Source organism: Candoia aspera, chromosome 14, assembly GCF_035149785.1.
Source record: "Candoia aspera isolate rCanAsp1 chromosome 14, rCanAsp1.hap2, whole genome shotgun sequence".
Taxonomy (NCBI): Eukaryota; Metazoa; Chordata; class Lepidosauria; order Squamata; family Boidae; genus Candoia; species Candoia aspera.
The window spans coordinates 10,676,606-10,696,169 of record NC_086166.1 but is presented as its reverse complement, the minus strand read 5'-3'; the positions used below and the strand labels follow the sequence as shown (position 1 = coordinate 10,696,169).

The window sequence follows — 19,564 nt, the reverse complement described above, 5'->3', positions numbered from 1 at the left end:
TCAACGGTTTTAGTAATTTAGGGGGAAAAGAGTAACGGTGCCTTCCCTGACTTCTTAAAGCATTATTCCGAAATTGTCACACCCGAAGCTGCAACTCATAACCCTCCTTGAAAGCTGCAACCACAAAATAACCAGCAAAGCTTGCTGGTTCCACCTCACAACCCCAGCACTCGTGTATTAACCAAGCTTTGTTGTTTGCCATGTTGTCCAAACCAAAAGCAGCATTTAGGTAAAGGTAAAGGTAAAGGTTTCCCTCGACGTAAAGTCCAGTCGAATCCGACTCTAGGGGGCGGTGCTCATCTCCGTTTCTAAGCCTTGGAGCCGGCGTTGTCCGTAAACACTTCCGGGTCATGTGGCCAGCATGACGACTCGGAACGCCGTTACCTTCCCGCCGAAGCGGTACCTATTGATCTACTCACATTTCCATGTTTTCGAACTGCTAGGTGAGCAGGAGCTGGGACGAGCAACGGGAGCTCACCCCGCCGCGCGGTTTCGAACCGCCGACCTTCCGATCGACAGCTCAGCGGTTTAACCCGCAGCGCCACCGCGTCCCTAGCAGACATTTAAGGCATCCCAAAACCAGGATGTCAAACCTGTACCAAACCTTGGTTACATGTGTGGCTTCCTGGATCCACCAAGCAGTGATTATTAGGGAGGACCACCAAACCACCATGCTTGGTGAGAGAGCAGCTGGCAGGCAGGGGGTGACCTGGGGCGATGTGCTTGTTAACTGAGCTTTCTTGTTGAGTGTGCCCTGGGAACACACCCTGTTTCTAAGGCTGAAGGGTGCATCTAAACAGACAGGTGACAATTTGTTATGTGATGGGGACAACCCAGAAGCAAAAGCTGAGTTTGAAGCATTACGTCCAAAGCAGAGAGCTGAATGACCTTCCTGGTCAAGGCATGGCGTGAGCCACAGTCATCCCTGCATCTTGAGTCTCATGTGTCCAGGAATGCAAGCATCTAGTCCCCAAACACCAAAGAGGCATAAAGCATCCTATCTCTACACCAGAAATGGTGAGGAGCAACGTCATCAAGCATCTCTGCTGGACCGCTGTTCTTCCAGAAAGTTTTCTTCCCCAGCTATGAATTAACCATGGCACCTGGTCCCATCAGCCCACAAGGACCTCCCCAGGAACTTGAGAAAAGCAGAGCTCAGCCTGACAGAAACAGAAGAAGTACTGCAGAAGGAAGAGACCTCCGCAGCATCCTGAAGTGGTCCATCCGGGTCCCTCGGGGAGACGGCAGCGCGGCGGCTTAGTGTTTGCGGAAGATAAGGCACTTGTTGTTCGCAGGCATGTCAACCTGGAAGCAGAAGCTCTGCGGTTATTCTGGGCAATGAGACAGCAAAGATGCCAGGCTGCAATAGCACCCCTTTTCTGGGGCCCATCGGTCCGGGGGACCAGGATGCACAAGGAGACCTTAAGAGATCAGCAGAAGGAGCTGGGTTCCAAAGACTCTAGCTGGGAAGGATTGGCCAGGATATGGGAGAGGACCCAGTTTTTTTATATTTAGGTGAAAGTTAACTCAAAATGACAAACTGTAGGGAGTGCATCTGTTGCCATGCCCTGCAAAATCACGGCTGGAACTTTGGCTGCACAGGGTGTCACTCGGGCAGGGATGTCTGCAGGTGGTGACCAGAAAAATGGTTGTCAAGGGGCAGCAGCATTCAATCACATGGTCACGGCTGCCATCTTGACTTTTGGATACCCCCCTGCGGATGCCTCTGCCCAGATTAAAACTAAAACTGTAAAACTAAAACTAAATCTGTAGAACTCAAGCTAGGACTAAAACTATACCTATAAAACTAAGACTAAGACTGTAAAACTAAAACTAAAACAAAAATGGTAAAACTAAAGCTAGGACTAAAAGTATAAAATAAGACTAAGACTGTAAAACTAAAACTAAAACAAAAATGGTAAAACTAAAGCTAGGACTAAAACTATAAAACTAAGACTAAGACTGTAAAACTAAAACTAAAACAAAAATGGTAAAACTAAAGCTAGGACTAAAACTATAAAACTAAGACTAAGACTGTAAAACTAAAACTGTAAAATTCAAGCTAGGACTAAAACTATAACTGTAAAACTAAGACTAAGACTAAGACTGTAAAACTAAAACTAAAAAAAACTGTAAAACTCAAGCTAGGACTAAAACTATAACTGTAAAACTAAGACTAAGACTAAGACTGTAAAACTAAAACTAAAACAAAAATGGTAAAACTAAAGCTAGGACTAAAACTATAAAATAAGACTAAGACTGTAAAACTAAAACTAAAACAAAAATGGTAAAACTAAAGCTAGGACTAAAACTATAAAATAAGACTAAGACTGTAAAACTAAAACTAAAACAAAAATGGTAAAACTCAAGCTAGGACTAAAAGTATAAAATAAGACTAAGACTGTAAAACTAAAACTAAAACTGTAAAACTCAAGCTAGGACTAAAACTATAAGACTAAGACTAAAACTGTAAAACTTAAACAACCTGTAAAGCAAAAACTAAGACTGTAAAATTCAAGCTAAAATTAAACCATAAAACTCCAGCTAAAGCTAAAACTGTTCCTTTTTCCGTAGCAAACAAAACGGAATGGACAATTTGGGGGACGTTTTGGAGGGGGTGGGTGGGTGAGAAGGGAAGCAAAGTGGCTGGAGCTGAGTCTGGGCTCCACGGGGGTATGTGTGTGTCTCAAAAACTGCAAGATAGTGATGCTGCACCTATAATCTTGCAGATTTTTACACCCCACACCCCACCACGTGGACACTATTTTGCCGAGCCTTGAAGATGGCCAGGATCTGAGTTTTGTGTTATTCCCTGCCTTGAGTGGGGAGGAAGAAGTCTTCTTGCTTTCTTTTTAGAAAGACATTAAATTAATGTATCAGGCAGTAGAAGCCTTTGCTCACACAATGCCCTGAACCTTGTCGGGAAATTCAGCCATATTTGGTGCTTGGACAACGGATTAAGCCGTCAAAGCAGAACCAAGGTTATGAGTAACCGAGCTTTGAATGCGGGGCTAACACTGAGCTTTGCCTTGGCCTGGTTACGTGCTGAGTCAAGCTTGCGACCTTTCCCAGTTCAGCCTACCATTTTTTCCAACTGCATCCCATTGGCCTCAGCAAGCTGTTGCAGGACCGCAGTGTCCCGGAGCCCCCAAGTTGGATTGCTGGTAGTGGGAGAGAGCAAAGAAGGGAGGAAGGAAGATCATTAGCCCTTTGTTAAAAGAATAATTCGGAAACCTCAAAAAGAATTGCTTCTGGAGGGAAGGTGCAATATAAAGAACTCTCAAGAGACTATATGAGGACTGGTGTAATGGCATGTGGGAAAGACCTTGGGAGAGGGGGCAGAGATGCTGCCTAGGAAATGGTCAGATAAGAGGCAGCATAGCCCGCAGCTGGATAGTAGGTGGGGCAAGAGGCTCAGGAGGGACCCTCCCTAGTTTCTCGGGCTGTAAAGGAGATGGGAGGGGGAGAATTGTACTTTCGGACTTGCAAGATGGATGTCAGCCTTACCACGTAGACCAGACAGGAAACACGACCAGATGAGCTAATTCTACTTTATTGTAAAGCTACATGGACAGAATCTTGCAAGTCTGAAAGTACAGTCTCCACCCCATGTCTCCTTTACAGGCCGAGAAACTAGGGAGGGCCCCTTCTGAGCCACTTGCCCCGCCCACTATCCAGCTGCGGGCTAAGCCATCTCTTATCTGACCGTTTCCTTGGCAGCATCTCTTTGGTCTTTCCCACATACTGGCCATTGACATGCCACGGTTCCCCCTGTGCCCACCCCACAGCACTCTGGGATGGTGCTATTGAAATCAGGCAGTAAAATGACTTATTTTCAACAAAACAACTTTTTCCCTTGTTGGTTTTCCATTTCCACTGAGAAAAGCCCTTCAATTTCTTGCCAAATACCTGGAAATGGCAATGCCAAAATGTGGTCATTTTGCTGCCAAATTTGAGTGGCCTGATGTTCAGCCATTTTGGGGGGGATGGGTATTAAATATAGAAATGGGAACAGTTTGTCTCCTGGAGACCCCCAACGTCCATCCTTACCTCTAGAAGAAGAACGGGATGGCGAATTCATTCCCACCCCTCTTCCAGGGAGGTGATCCACAGCCAGGCTATCAACAAAGTCAAGACGATGGCCACAACTGTGTGACTGAAGCTCTGCCCCTTTTTAGGGTGTCCCAATGCACATAAAAAAGGGCCAACTGCATGGTTTCAGCACCATCTTGACTTTTTTGAGACACACACAACTCCACTTATACTGCCCCCCCCCACCCACCCACCATGGTCAAGCTCTGCGTTGCTCACCACTGCCTTAACCTGTGATCAAAATCAACGTTGCTCTGTGGTGTGATGCAGCCATTCACCGCGTAGGGCTATTGAGAACGGGGGCAAAAGAACAAAAACAAATTTGTTAGGTAAGGTCATCCATCCTCCAGCAAAGTGGGAATTACAGCATCCATGCCCTCCACAGTCTAACGAAAAAATAGAAGCCAGAAAGCTAATTTTGTTACAAGGAGCCCTTTCCAATTTTCCTGGGTCTGGAACTTTCTAAATCTTCAGGGCATGGAAAACAACATTTTCTGCTGTTGTTACTGGTTACATCTTCAGCCCAGTGGGCCTCTAAGAAGCACAGGGTTGGGAACAGAATTCTCATCCTTCTATTTTTTTGCTTTTAACGATCCTACAAGGTAGACGAGACTGTGAGATTGGCTGAGGAAATGTATATGCACTTCCAGTTACGCTTCCTCACTTCCTCTAAGCTTTAACAGGCCATGTCCCTTCTCCCCTGACCTTTCAGTGGTTTCATCCTGGGCTGGGCCTGGAATCAACAAAGGCTCAGTTCCAATGCACCTGTATTCACCTACAGGTAGTCCTCGCTTAACAACCACACTTGGGACCAGAATTTCAGTTGCTAAGTGAAGCTGTCATTAAGTGAACCTGACCCAATTTTATGACCTTTTTGTGGTGGTCGTTAAGCAAATCACTGTGGGCGGCAAGCTGAACCATGTGGTCGTTAAGCGAATCACGCAGTTCCCCATTGAGTTTGCTTGCAGAAGCCAGCAGGGAAGGTCGAAATTGGCAATCATGTGACCACAGGACGCTGTGACGTCATAAATGCAAACCTGTTGCCAAGGCCCCAAATCGTGATCACATGACTGTGGGGACGCTGAGACGGTCATAAGTGTGAGGACCAGCCACAAGTCATTTTTTCCAACACTGTCATAAGTCGAGAACTACCTGTATAGATAAATCAAATCAACTTATATTGATCAATGACCAGATAAAACATCATGGTGAGCCCAAGCAACGGTCAGGACGCTCCTCCGGCACCACGAGGTAACCATTCACAAGGTTGGAAGATATCTGGTTTGAGTGTGGTGTCTATTTGACTGAGCTCAACCCCAGCCCTTCTTTGTTCCACTGTTGTAAAGGGCGGAGGAGCAGCTTTGATCACCCCAAAACTTCCACCTCTGATACCTGAAAACTGCTACAGTATGAAAGAAAGCGTTGGCTGTTTGGCAGATCCGAGGGCAGCTGCTTCATCGGATGGAGGCGTCACTTCCAAAACAGTAGAGAACCCAAGCACATCCTTCTTCATGGGCAAGACCACAACTGGGCCAAGACTGGGTAATCTGCAGCCCAACAGAGCCCTTCCAAAGGTGGCTGCCAAGGTGACAATCAACCCCATGGAGAAGAGTCAAATATGCTGCATTAAATGGATTTAAAGGTAAATTCAATCCACGTGGCCTTGACTGCATCTGGTGGGCAGCCTGGGTACCTGACTCGTTGGCCAAACCTGCCCATCACCTCCAGCCCAGCTATGCATTGGTGTCTTCCAGGTTTTTCAAGTTCCAATCCCACCAGTTTTAGCCAGGATAGCCAATGGCGAGTGAGTGCCAAACTCCAAAACCAGGTCACCTCTCCCTGCATTGACCCAGGGAGGACCAGGAGTAGCCATTCTGTCTCTGCACATTCACAAGCATCACAAAACGTACTGCCTCCCTGAGCAGACACTTACCCCGTAGGTGATCATCACTGCTTTGGGTCTGAGTAGTTTTCCAGCTCCCTGGAACAAGCTCTGGAAAAATGGGAGCCAGGAGACATGGAGCCAGGAGGGAGAGAGGAGAAGGAGAAGCCATCAGTCTACAAAGCACGACTACAAGGATCAGGATGTAAACGTGGCATCTGTTCAACAAGCAAAACATTAGCGCTTAACTGCCTTTCTGCGTCTGCCCAGAACAGCCACAACATTCGTTCTAACATCCTGCCACCTTATCCAGGCCGAAAAGGCTGAGCTGGTGAGAAGGGTTCATTTCTCAATGAGACACGTTTTGCAATGCCTCCTCCCCGTGGTCGATGCGACTGCTCGACGAAGAGGGGAAAAGGTACTCTGTGGCAAGCTCACAGGCATGACCTCTGCAGAGGCACGTTTTCCTTCACATGCTCAGAGGCCATAATTGGGGGCACATGCAACTTGCATAGCAGTTCACCATGGAGGCAGCTGGAGACCAATCTGGTCTTGATACGAGGGACTTTGCAGCCAACCGACCACATTTCTGCAGCTTTTGATGTCACTGGGGTAATGACATCACTACACAAACTGAGTAATGACACCGTCATACCAATGAAGTAAATTGGCACAAATGATGTGATTTGCATCATTTGCATAACTATGTGAGAAGGCAAATGTTGCAAATTGCCACAATGATGTATTTACTATATTAATGCATATCTGTAGATAACAAACACACTTCCCTATAATGTGTGTGTGTGTGCACGTACCTTTGAGTCAGTTTTTTTTACTCCTGGTGACTGCCTGGACGAGTCCCTGCAGTTTTCTTCCTCAGATTTTTTGGCAGGGGTTTGCCATTGCCTCCTTCCTAGGGCTGAGAGGGAGTGACTGGCCCAAGGTCACCCAGCCGGCTTTGTACCTAAGGCAGGACTAGAACTCATGATCTCCTGGTTTCTAGCCTGATGCCTTAACCACAACACCAAATTTCCCTACAATTAGTTTGTTAAAACAAGGCTTCACTGCATGCTACATTATAAGAAGAAAGCCATATTAGTCTACAGTGACAAAAAAGTGCTCTGGTAGCACCTTTTTCTAAGCATCTGATGAAGAGAATCACAGCTTATGGAAGCTGCTGCCTTTTAATAGAATTTGTTAGTCAGAAAAAGTCCTACCAGATTCCTGAGTTTTGCCATTCTACATTCATTCATTCATTCATTCATTCATTCATTCATTCATTATCCTGCCTTTATTATTTTTATAAATAACTCAAGGCGGGGAACATACCTAATACTCCTTCCTCCTCCTATTTTCCCCACAACAACAGCCCTGTGAGGTGGGTTGGGCTGAGAGAGAGTGACTGGCCCAAGGTCACTCAGTCGGCTTTTCTGCCTAAGGCGGGACTAGAACTCTCCTGCCACACCTGATTGGCTCTTGGGCTGAGAGGGAGGGACTGGCCCAAGGTCACCCAGCCAGCTTTTGTGCCCAAGGCGGGACTAGAACTCTCATACCACGCCTGATTGGCTCTTGGGCTGAGAGGGAGGGACTGGCCCAAGGTCACCCAGCCAGCTTTTGTGCCTAAGGTGGGACTAGAACTCACAGTCTCCTGGTTTCTAGCCTGTGCCTTAACCACTAAGTCTTCTCTTAACCACTAGACCTTCTCTTGGCTAGGAAGCAGTTACAGTTCTTGCTTCAGACATCAGGGGCGGTCTTCCTTGGTGGCTGCTCTGAAGACCAAGTTTTCATTGAAGGGACTGAGTTATCACTGAAAGGACCATCAGTATCTGAGTTGGCCTTCTCTAGACTGTACCTCGGTGCTGGAGTTAAAACCCTCCAGTAGCCTCATCTGGAAGTCACCAAGCAAAACCAACTGAAGTCCAGCCCATGACTGTCCTGAGAGAAAATCTCCCCCAAAAGGGATTTATGGTTGAGCAAACTTGGAAAAGACTTGCTAGAAAAGGCTCCTCACCTCGGTGCACTTCATTTCTGAGATATGACTCATGTTGATGTTGACGATGAGATCCAACGAGTCTGGGAGAAAACCTCCCCAGGTCTCCCAGCCTTGGGATGAATCCAGGTAGATGGGTGGTTTGACATTTGAGAGGTGGAATGTTTTGATAAATGCCGAAATACTGCAAAAGAGAGAGAGGAGAATCTGCTGGCCAGTTCCACCATGTTGCAGAAGACACAAGTGGAAACTCTGGGTTGGAAATCTTCTCTTCCAAAAAAGCCCAACAAGGAATTGCACTCAATAACTATAATGAGGGGAAAGATGGATAAATATATAGTAGGAAGGAAAAGGATGGTTAAAACCAATACTTACGGAATATTTCTTTTGAGTCCAGCTCAACTGTTGGTAATTTGATGAAGCTACCAAGTAGTTTTCTTGGCCACAAGATGGTGGTGATCTCAAAGATGATGGGATCTGCCTTTCCCTTGACGGGATCTGCCTTCCCCTCTGTTCCCTAAATGTGGACCCCATCTGCCTGGCTCCACATTTAGGGAATAGAGGGCCCCTCTTGGAAATTCACCAAAGGAGAGTCAACTTGAAAAGGAGAGGACAACCATGAAGATGATGGAAGACACATCAGATTGGAAGAGGCATCCATCTCACGGAGCATGGCATTGAATGCCTCTCCCAAGATTATAGTCACCATCTAAGGCTTCCCTAAGTAACAAAAAAACCCAAACATCTGCAACTTGATCTCATAACTTTGCACATCCAGATTCTGCTGTGCACCAGGTCAGAAATAATGCAATGGTATATTCAGAGCCTGAAAGAGATATTCACATCTTGGCACTCTACACATTCCTCACGGGGTGGGCGAGGTTGTGAGGAGGCTGAAAGATCAACGGGAGGAACTCAACAGAAGAGGAGTTAGTTAGCAGCTTATCTCATCATCGGCAGCTCAGTCCAACGTACCGAAAACCTGGGAAGAAGAGACTAGAAGTGTTGAAAGACACTCGGCCTTGATACACTCGCTAATAAAAGAGAGCTGGAGGTTCATCTGAAGTTTCCAAGATTCTGTTCCTTGGCCCCAGTTCTTGCACTGAAACTCTTGATCGAATTCTGTACGATTCTTGATTCTGGCTTTGTTGACCGGGACCTGCAGGGCGGGGTTTGACACTCAGTTATCAGGGAAGCAAACAGCCTCTTGGCCCAATGCTTGATCTCAGAACAAGCAGAGGTGCAATAAATGCCTTTCCCCACAGCATCCAGGGGAGTGCAATCTTTGTTCCGTGTGACATGAAAAATGTGTGGAAGGCATACGAAAGTTCAGGAAAACCTTGAAAAGGGCCAAGAAAGCAGCAAATATTTGGGACAGGGGTTATTTCTCTCCTGAAGCAAGTTGTGGCTGTCTGTCAATTCTGGGAGTTGAAGTCCACACAGCATGAAGCCGCCAAGGGTGAGGAACACTGGTCTAGTGAATGCCAAGAATTGCTGAATGGTTAAAACATAACAGGTTGGTGTGCAGTGATCCTGTGAGCACCCTCCCCATTAGGAGCCTCAGACAAGGTCCAACCAAATGACATTTGCAACTCTTTTTTCATCTTTATGGTCCTTAAGGGTTTTGAAATAGGTTTTCTAGAGGTTTCTTGACCTTGGCAGTTCTTGAAAAGCTAAGCAGGATCAGACCTGGTTAGGACTTGGGTGGGAGATCATTGGGGAATACCAGGGCTGTTGGCTGGATCCAGGAGCTGAAACTAATCCTGGAAGAAGGCCCGGAGAAGCCACTTCCTAATCATTTCCAAGAAAACTGGGCAGCTGTTAAGCTTGACTCGAAGGAGACTTTAACTTAGCTTAGTCCCAGAGTCTTCAATTGGGCTTCCTGCAGATGCAAGAGGACTGCAAATCCCAGAATGCCATAGTGGCTGGAAATTCTGGAAGGTGCAGTCCCGACGTATTTGCAGGGCTCCAGTCTCAGTAAAACAAGCTTACTGCTATATGAACTTAGACATAACTATTTCATGTAGGGAAAAAAATACACTTGCTCAAGAGCTAGAAAGTAGGGCAAGATAAACAAGGGGAGGTGGGCCCCCACCCTTCCCAGCTGCACTGCCTGGGAAGACTGATTTAGCCGTCCTCCAGAAGACCAGTAGACCCATGGTCAGAAACAGCCCAAGTGACAAGTCATGGGCACAGTGGAAGGATTGCAAGGAACCCTGGGGGTGCACCCTTCCACCTGGTTGGTGCCTCTTAGCTGAGCTTGTAAGCCATCTCCTGAAACTAACAGAAGTCTTGTCAATTTCAGCCCAGCTACTCAACTGGGATCTGGGATCAGTACAGAGTTGCAAGGGAAGGGCAGTGTGAGTGGCTAGCAGCCCCAGAGGGAAGCATCCAACGGAGTATGCAAAGGGGGGGGGCATGCAAAAGGGCACCTCCCTCTTCCCAAAGTAATAAAAATAGGAGAAAGAACGGCCACGTTTGTTGGCAAAAGAAGCAGAACGCTTGTAACACCCTCACCGGGAATAAAATCAGCAAGACATTTTCAGTTGGCCTTCCAGGCAGGGAGGACTAGAGAGGTTTTCCAAACCCAGGTTACTGATCTTCTGGAAGTTCACTAACACGTGCTTAAACAAAGATCTAATACTTTTCTAGAAGAACACTAGACCCTTGTGGATGAAGGGGCCTGCATAATGCCTTTCTGAAGCTCGGCCAGGAAATGTGCAGACGCCAGATACCTGGCCCATCCCACACCCCAAGCCAAAAGGGGCAGCAAGCGGTGCCCGATGAATGGCAAGGAGAGGGCATGCCCTCAGCAGCGCAAAACAGCCAAGGGAAAGTGGACAAATTCCAGCTGGTCACCTCAGCCAACATCACCAACAGGGCATCAAGGCGCATTCCCGTGGTAAGATCTGAAACGGAAACAGCGGCTGGTGACTGAAACTGCTCCCCTGGCAGGCTGGGGGCATGAAGACGTGTCCTCTGAAAAGGGTTAGGGCGTGTCTTCATGCTGCTGTTAATGGGAGGGGAAGAATAACCCTAGAAGGCAAGGATTTCGATGACCAAAAAATGGGAATAGTTAGAGCAGTTTTTCAACAATGGCCCCTTTAAGAGGGGTGGACTTCAACTCCCAGAATTCCCCAGCCAGCATCCTGGGAGTTGAAGTCCACCTGTCTTAAAGGGGCCAAGGTTGAAAAACTCTGAGTTAGGAGTCCTGGTAGGATGGGGTCTTCCCCTGAAAAAAAGATTTCAGGGAGTCTGTGACCTTGGATGGGGAAAGAAAATCAGTTTATACTCAATACTCGATGTAGGCAACTAAGCAATCGTTGGCCTCCAGACTCAAACAATGCTTGTTACCTTAAAAAAAAAAAATGATGATGATACCCCCGCCCCCAAAAGGGTATTCTCTTGTCATTGGCTTCATGGATTAATAAAGAAGCACATATATTTCCCTATTACATATTTGCTATTAATATTCTGATAACGATTTAAGCATCCTGGGTTGCCCTTGCAATGCCAGGGCAGGTGGACCGGAGGTGGGAATCGCCCGCACCCCCCAGGCGCCGCCTCACCTCTCCAGGGCTCGGGGATCCACGTCCGACGGCTGCCACTCCACGTTGGGCAGCGCTTGGGCGAAATGGGCCGCGTGCTGGCCGGTCCCCGAGGCCACCTCCAGCACCCGGACGCGCGGCTGGGCGCCCACGTAGCGCCGCAGCACGGCCAGGATGGGCTCCTTGTTGCGCTCCGCCGCCGCCGCGACGTCAAGGCTCATGGCGCGGCTCCGGAGCGGCGGCCGGGCTGCCAAGCCGGAGAAGCGGGGCGGGTTGGCTGCGGGCGCAGCCGGGGAGACCCTCCCGCGGTTGGGAGGGAGCCGAAGCCAAGCAGGCGACCGCCCGCCCCGATCGCGCGCCGGGAGCTGCGTCCGCAGGGATCGGGCGCAGGAGGCGAGGACAGCCACCAGCCCGGGACGGCGAAGGCCAGAAAGCGCCAGCTGCGGCTCTGCCCCCGCGTGCTTTTCCTGCACGAGCAGGACGCCAGGCAGGAAGGACTACATTTCCCAGAAGGCAGCGCGGGAGGACCCGCCCAGTTTCTCCGCGGGGGGGAGGGGGAGGGGCGGTGTGGAAGGCACGTGACCCCCCCTTTGCGCCCTAATCTATGCGATAGGGACTAACCTTATGAATGCCTCGGGTCTTGCTTAAAAATCTGCAGCAACGGGAGCATGGGAATCCGAAGCCAAGGCGCTAGTCCTCAGGAGGCTTTGGCGTGCTTTCTTTGCCGCAGCGGCCGGGAGGCGTTCCTGGGCTTGTTCCGACGGAAGCGCTCTCGGAAGTCTTCAGAAGAGCCCTTTGCTTGCAAAAAAGGGGGGGAAAAAAGAGGGGCGGAGGAGCCAAGAGCTAACCGCCCTGAAACTTGCAAGCTTTCCAAGGGAGGGGGTCCCGGGGAGGAAAGGAAGCGTGGGGCAGCGCGGCAGGGAGGAGAGGGGGAAGGTCTCCGCGCGTTGCGCCGTGCAAAGGTTCCGGCTTGCGCCGTGCAAAGGATTTTGCACAGGCAAAAGAGATTGTGCGCCGCCCGGGAATCGAACCCGGGTCGCAAGAATGGGAATCTTGCATGATACCACTACACCAGCGGCGCTGTCGGGCAATCAACCTTGCTAAAACCCTTTTGAAACTCGCGGGGAGGTTTTCTGCCGCGATGCGATTAAGAAAGTCGCAGCGATTTTGCCTTTGAGGCGCGTGAGCTACAGCCTTTATGAGGCACGAATGAAGTCCTGCAAGGCATCAAACGTAGCCGGGTAGGGCAGTGTTTCTCAACCTCGGCCCCTTGAAGAGGGGTGGACTTCCACTCCCAGAATTCCCCAGCCAGCATGCTGGCTGGGGAATTCTGGGAGTGGAAGTCCACCCCTCTTCAAGGGGCCGAGGTTGAGAAACACTGCTCTGACTAAAGGGGTAGACTGTGGAAAGAGGGAAATTACGATGTAATCTTAGGGTAAAATATAAATGCATTTATAGCCGCTGTTAAGAAGATCGGAAGCTGCTTCTTTATAACCTTTATATGCTGCTGCTTTTTTCTTATCTATTCACTATTTTTCTTGATTTCCTTTCTAAAATTGGTATTGTTTTTATCTCGTTAAAATGTTCTCTCATAAAAATTATAAAAAAAGAAAAACACAGGTCCAGCTACAGTATTCCCATTTTTTGGTCACTGAAATCCAACCTTCTCTTCCTCACCTCCTAAGAGCAGCAGCAGGAGGACACCCCCTAACCCTTCTCAGAGGACTCCTCTGCATGCCCCCAGCCCGCCAGGGAAGCCGTTTCAGCCCCCAGCAGCTGTTTCCGTTTACATCCTGCCGCAGGAACGTTCTGTGATGCCGGAGGGTTTTGCAGTGGGGCAACTCTAGAGAAGAGGAAGAAGAAGGAGTTCGAAGAAGGAGAAAGTTTGATCAAGAAGAAGGAGGAGGAGACTGAGGCGGAGTTTGATGGAGGAGGAGGAGGAGGGAGTTTGATGATGATGATGAAGAAGAAGAGTTAGAAGAAGAACAGAGAAAGAAAAGAAGACGTTTGATGATGACGATGGTAATGAAGAAGAGGAAGAAGAGAGTTTGATGATGAAGAAGAGAGAAGTTTGATGAAGAAGAGGAAGAGGAAGAAGAGAGTTTGGTGATGAAGAAGAGGAGGAGGAGGAGGAGGGAGTTTGATTAAGAGGAAGAAGGAGGAGTTAGAAGAAGAGTGATCAAGAAGGAAAAGAAAATTTGATCGAGGAGGAGGAGGAGGAAGAAGAAGAAGAAGAAGAGAGATCAAAAAAGAAGAAAGAGGAGGAGGAGGAGGCAGAGTTTGATCACACCGCCGTGGCCACCATCTTGACTTTTTTGACCCCACTTTGCAGAAACTCCCGGCTGCAAAGAAGAGTAGAGGACAGCAAGATTCACCTTTCTTTCCGGCTGACGTCTGCTTGTGAAAGGGCAGGGGGCTGCCTTCTGCGAAGCATATAATCAAGGCCGGATTGTGTGATCTCTTGGATTAGTTTTATCTTGCTGCAGACAAGGAGGAAGAGGCCCTTCGCTCTGCCCAGATCCAGCAAGAGCGTCTCCATTCTCCGAGATAACCTTTGAGCGCGCTGTTCTCACCTATGACCCAGACAGCCACAAATCCCCCGGTAGGGCATTCCTTAACTTAAGCAAGACCAGTTTGCGGGAGGGCATGGACCTTGGACACTGTGTGTGTGTGTGTGTGTGTTTGTGTGTGTGTGTGTGTTAAGACCTAAATGCTCCAGGTCTGTCCTAGGAAACCTTTTCAAACCCACATTTTATTTATTTATACAGATCTGGCAGTGCTACAGTTTTGGAATGCAAGCTCCGTGATCCCTTAGCCCTCAAAAGGCTTCCCGTGTTTGTCAACGCAGGGATTCTTCCAATGCTTTGCAAGGTAAGCTGGGACGTATTTTTCCCCTGCAGTAGATGCAAGAAGGGTGAAATTGAATCACTTCTGTATTTTTGCTTAGATGCTGCGAGGATGCGCCAGTGTTTTAACCCCTGACTTAAGGGCAACTTTCGTTCTCATGACAATTGCTCTACAGTTAGGTGAAAGATCGGTGATCAAAAAGTTAGAAGTTCCTTCGCATCCCGCTGAGGATTTGCTTCTGCAAAATGAAGGAAACAGCTGCTTCAGTAGAGGGAGGGGGCACTGAGAAAGATCTGGGTTGCTTCTAGGAGGAATTTAAACGTCTCCCACTGTTCCTTAGAAAAACCCTTCTGTATAAAGAGATCGAACCAGCCAGCCGAGGGGATGGGAGCAATATAGGCGGTTGCTCCTGGCCTGCACCCAAAATATTGTTCAGAATTCAGACAGCTTCATCCTTTTCATTTATGGCAAAGCAAAGTGCAACTTAACCATCGGAGTGGCATTCCGGGTCATTGACTGCACAGATGAAAAAACGACAGGGGGGGGAAGTTATGCTGCAAGAAATGAACAAGAAATTGGGGAGGGGGGCTCAACGGAATATTTTATTCCAGGCCTTTCTGAGCTTTGTGCTGGATATAGCGCCAGTCCTATGACTAGTCTAAATGTTGGGGGGTGGGGGTGGGGCTGGCCAAAGAATTGGGGGCCTCTATGTCTGAGCAACTTGGGCTAATCCTTAAAAGAGAAAAAATGGGAATGACATGGGGGGCCATCTCCCCCAACTATGGACACATTTTTTTACAGACCAGGCTGAGAATAAGTTGGGGGTTCTTTTGCTTGGGGGATGAGGTTCCAGTGAGATTTCATCCCCCCCCCCCATGCAAACTTGAGAAAAGGGATTTTCCCCCCAACCTCCACTGTGCAGAAATGGACGATGCCCTCTGAAGCTGCTCTGACAGTTTAGTTATCAGCTAAAATACCCTTTTTCTCCTTACAAACCAAACTCCGATGTGGTTGGTGCAACACGGACCCTGGAGGGAAGTCATGGAGCTGGACTTGGTAAGTGGTGCTCACCAGGAGGCAGGCAACTGGAGAATAAATTCACCTCTCCTGGTCACCTGTAACTTTGGGTCTCTTTGGAGAACAGAACTGAGGTCTTCAGCTGCCCAGGGAAGGCCCTGCCTTAAGGCAGGCCTGATTTCTGATGTTTTTTTTTTTCCTTTTTTTTCATATGATCTTTATTGAAGCTTTTTAAAAAGAAGATAAAAACTAATACAAACGAATATGAAGTAAGGAAGAAAAAATGAAAAAGAAAACAAAGAGAAAAAAAACATTGAAGAAAAATAGGAAAGACACAGAAAAAAGACACAAAGAAGGGGCTTCCGATATTCTTCACGACAGTTATAAGCGCAATTATATTGCGGCCTCTCTCTCTAAAGTTACACCATGACCGTCTTCTTTCTATAATCGATCCTGTCTAATCATCCAAGCCATAAATCATAAGTTCTTTTTTTTCATTTTGACGCAAAACGTCTGTAAGAGGTTTCTAGTCACCAATAAATGTAGATAGTCAGAGAATTTTAATCAGAGAAGTTTGTTTATCCGTCTCAGCAAGATCTGTCAATTTCAACAACCGTTTCTCCATAGTACCTAGTGTTGAATCTTTCCATATAGCAGATCTGTGACATCCAGATGGTCCCCTTCTTTGCTGTGCAAGAGGTAGGCATGGAGCACTCTTTTGCTACAAACAGCAAGACACTTCTGGGTCTCCTTAAAGCAAACCCATTTGCCATAACTTAAATATATTGATTTGTGACTTTTTAAATTGCTGCAAGACTTTTTCTTCTTACAGAAGCAATTGTAACGTTTATAAGTGTTTTGATGTAATCACCAGTCAGGTACAATGGGAGGGAATTCAGAAGTTAAGATCGTTAACATCTGCTTTTCATTGTTTCTTTTTCATTTTTACAAGATCCTGTGCATTTATTTGAATAATCCTGATAAGATGTGGTTTTGTAGCAATTTTCAGCTGTTTCTTAAGATGACATAACGAGTCTAATTAATATATTAATTCAATTAATAATGAAATAATGAAATTTAAATTTTATGACAATTGTAAACTGTTTATTTCCTGATGTTTTATTTTCCATGTTCTTTTTCACTTTTTCTCTTTTATGTAGTCATTTATTTTGTTATGTTCATGTTTTGACTGCCCAGAGTCGTGTATGTGAGATGGGCAGTCATATAAATTGAATGAATGAATGAATGAATGAATGAATGAATGAATAAATAAATAATGTTTTTAAAAAGGGGAAAAAAGACTCTTCTTTTTCTCTGGTTTAGAGATCACAACAATGGTAGGAAAGCTGGTGGCTTCGGATTCACAGGGTAGGGTTCATAAATGAAACAATGCATGTGTTTATTTATAAAGGTTTGTAAACTGCCTCATTCCAGGGGGGGACAGAATAATGTGACTGGTAGGTGGCTCATCATGACAAGTCTCACAAAGCTAAGCAGGATCAGAACTGCTTAGTAATTGGATGGGAGACCACTAGGATATCCCAGGATCACAAGGTATTGTAGGCTGGAAAATTGGGGAGGAAAAAAAAAGATTTTAGCGTTGCCAAGAAAACTACATGGGGGTGTCGGCGAAGTCATCACAGTGCAACTCAAAGAAGTAGGTAAAGGTAAAGATTTCCCTTGACATTAAGTCCAGCCGTGTCCGACTCTAGGGGGTGGTGCTCATCTCCGTTTCAAAGCCGAAGAGCCAGCGTTTGTCTGTAGACACTTCCATGGTCATGTGGCTGGCATGACTACACGGAACGCCGATACCTGCCCGCCGAAGTGGTACCTATTAATCTACTCACATTTGCATGTTTTCGAACTGCTAGGTTGGCAGGACTTTATTTTTATTTATTTATTTATATTTCGAATTTTGTTACCGCCCATCTCACACACAGGACAACTCTGGGTGGTTTACAATAAAACTAGGAAAACTACAGATTAAAATACAATAAAAACAATATTCTTAAATAAAAATATAAATTTTTAGCAGGGAGTCACAGCTCTCTGGACAGCCTTCTGCACTTCCCCAGGGGCCTCGGACCTCTGAGTTGCACTTTGCATTGCCCAGTGAGCCCTGATGCTACCTGGAGCTTCAGACCTCTATTGAGAACGTTCATTTTATTTATTTGTTTGTTTGTTTGTTTGTTTATTTATTTAATTCCCCGCCTTTATTATCTTTATAAATAACTCAAGGTGGTGAGCATACCTAATACTCCTTCCTCCTTCTATTTTCCCCACAACAACAACCCTGTGAGATGGGTTGGGCTGAGAGGGAGGGACTGGCCCAAGGTCACCCAGCCGGCTTTCATGCCCAAGGCGGGACTAGAACTCTCAGCCTCCTGGTTTCTAGCCCAGCACCTTAACCACTAGACCAAACTGGTTCGTCATCAAAGTCCATTTATTTACGGCCCGAGACCAAACACAAGAAGACGACCAGGGTTACAATAAATGCAGTAAAAGAATAAAAAATTACAAGAAAGGAGGCAATTAACAGCAAACAATTAATAGCATGAGGGAGGCACCAGACAGCTTCTAACAGCCACAGCTATGGGCAGAAATGTCGCAACCTTAAAAGGTTTGTGAAGCGTGGTTGCCCCAAAGGAGAGAATGGTCATAGAGTAATTCTTTATGACTAGCAGGGGTATTGATGGCCATGTCTGCCATCCTGACGTTTTTGACCCCCCTGCGGGTAACCACAGAGATCGATTCCTAAAATGGAGAAAAGAGGGCCTCTTTTCTCTTACTGCATTATTATCGTCACCATCATCTTCATCAGATTGTCACTGACAGCAGCAGGAAGAGCGCATCTGCCACATTATCCTTGCGCTGTCATATGCACTTCGCTTGGTTAACCTTTTTTTTAAATATGCCTCTTCCTATTTTTAGACAGCAACATTAAGAAATATTTGTAATCCCTAGAAATACAAAAAGATATCGGAAGGTCGGCGGTTCGAAACCGCGCGGCGGGGTGAGCTCCCGTTGCTAGTTCCAGCTCCTGCTCACCTAGCAGTTCAAAAACATGCAAATGTGAGTAGATTAATAGGTACCGCTTCGGCGGGAAGGTAACGGCGTTCCGTGTCGTCATGCTGGCCACATGACTCGGAAGTGTCTTTGGACAAACGCCGGCTCTTCGGCTTTGAAACGGAGATGAGCACCGCCCCCTAGAGTTGGACTCGACTGGACTTTACGTCAAGGGAAACCTTTACCTTTACCTACCAGGAACAGTTATGTATTTTAATATAAATAAGGTACAACTATTAGAAAAACAAGTGCAGATTATAAAGCATAGTGTATTAAAATATTTTAAGTATGGTACTTATTAATATCAAAATGCAAAAAAAACGTAAATGTAACATGTATGTACTTTTTGTAAAATGTTTACACTTTGCTTTTTTATTTATATGTATTCATATATACTTCGCTGCAGTTATATGTCTTTTGTTTTGTGACCTATACTTTGCAACCGACTGAGCATGATCTTCTGACGAAAAGTGACCCCAAGGGCTTCTTTGGGTTAAGGTCACCCCACAGATGTTCCTACATTCTTCGCCCTTGTGGAGAGAACAAGGAGACAATAGTTTTGGGCCACACTGAGGAGGAGACCCGCAACTCAGGGGATCAGAGGATTTGTGACAGTTCATTTAAACGTCTTGCTACTGGTGGCCTTGTGATGAAAAAGGCCTCCTGACCTTGCTGGGTGGGCACAGCTGGGCTGCAGAAGCGCAGTGGTCAGCCCACTATAGCAGTGTTTCTCAACCTCAGCAACTTTAAGATGGGTGGACTTCAACTCCCAGAACTCTCCAGCCAGCACGTTGGCTGGGGAATTCTGGGGGTTGAAGTCCACCCATCTTAAAGTTGGCTGGGAAATTCTGGGAATGCTAGGAAAACTTGCTGGGGAATTCTGGGCATGGAACTCTACACATCTTAAAGTCGCTGAGGTTGAGAAACACGGCACTAGAGGGTAGCAAAGCTGTGCCCTGCTGGATTGGACCTCATGCCCATCCGGTCCATCAGTCTGTTCTCACAGTGGCCAACCAACTGCACAAGGAAGCCCACTGGTCTCCCAGCAGATGGCCATCATGGGCAGTGGTGTCCAGGAAGGTATCCCTAGGTATGAAATATGCACAGACCACATAGAATGAA

At 46.9% G+C, this 19,564-nt stretch overlaps 1 protein-coding gene and 1 non-coding gene across 2 annotated transcripts; both read right to left on the bottom strand.

The window, feature by feature from the left end:
• Positions 1-536: 536 nt before the first annotated feature.
• Positions 537-11,991, bottom strand: METTL26 (methyltransferase like 26). The gene is made up of 6 exons (XM_063314856.1): positions 11,534-11,991; positions 7,986-8,148; positions 6,026-6,085; positions 4,312-4,379; positions 3,083-3,161; positions 537-1,305 (listed from the first exon to the last, which is right to left on the bottom strand). Exons 1-6 carry the CDS (start codon positions 11,731-11,733, stop codon positions 1,258-1,260), a joined length of 618 nt encoding a protein of 205 aa, XP_063170926.1. The 5' UTR covers positions 11,734-11,991; the 3' UTR covers positions 537-1,257.
• A 531-nt stretch (positions 11,992-12,522) lies between these two features.
• TRNAG-CCC (transfer RNA glycine (anticodon CCC)) lies at positions 12,523-12,593 on the bottom strand. The gene has a single exon. It is a non-coding gene; the product is annotated as a tRNA-Gly (tRNA).
• Positions 12,594-19,564: the final 6,971 nt, after the last annotated feature.

Excerpts from the sequence above, each read along its gene's own strand:
- METTL26 (XM_063314856.1), bottom strand. The coding sequence starts at position 11,733 with ATGAGCCTTGACGTCGCGGCGGCGGCGGAGCGCAACAAGGAGCCCATC. Across the intron at positions 3,162-4,311 it reads GATCACAGGTTAAGGCAGTG|CAATCCAACTTGGGGGCTCC; the intron begins GTGAGCAACGCA and ends TCCCACTACCAG. Across the intron at positions 1,306-3,082 it reads GGATGCAGTTGGAAAAAATG|GTTGACATGCCTGCGAACAA; the intron begins GTAGGCTGAACT and ends TTCTGCTTCCAG.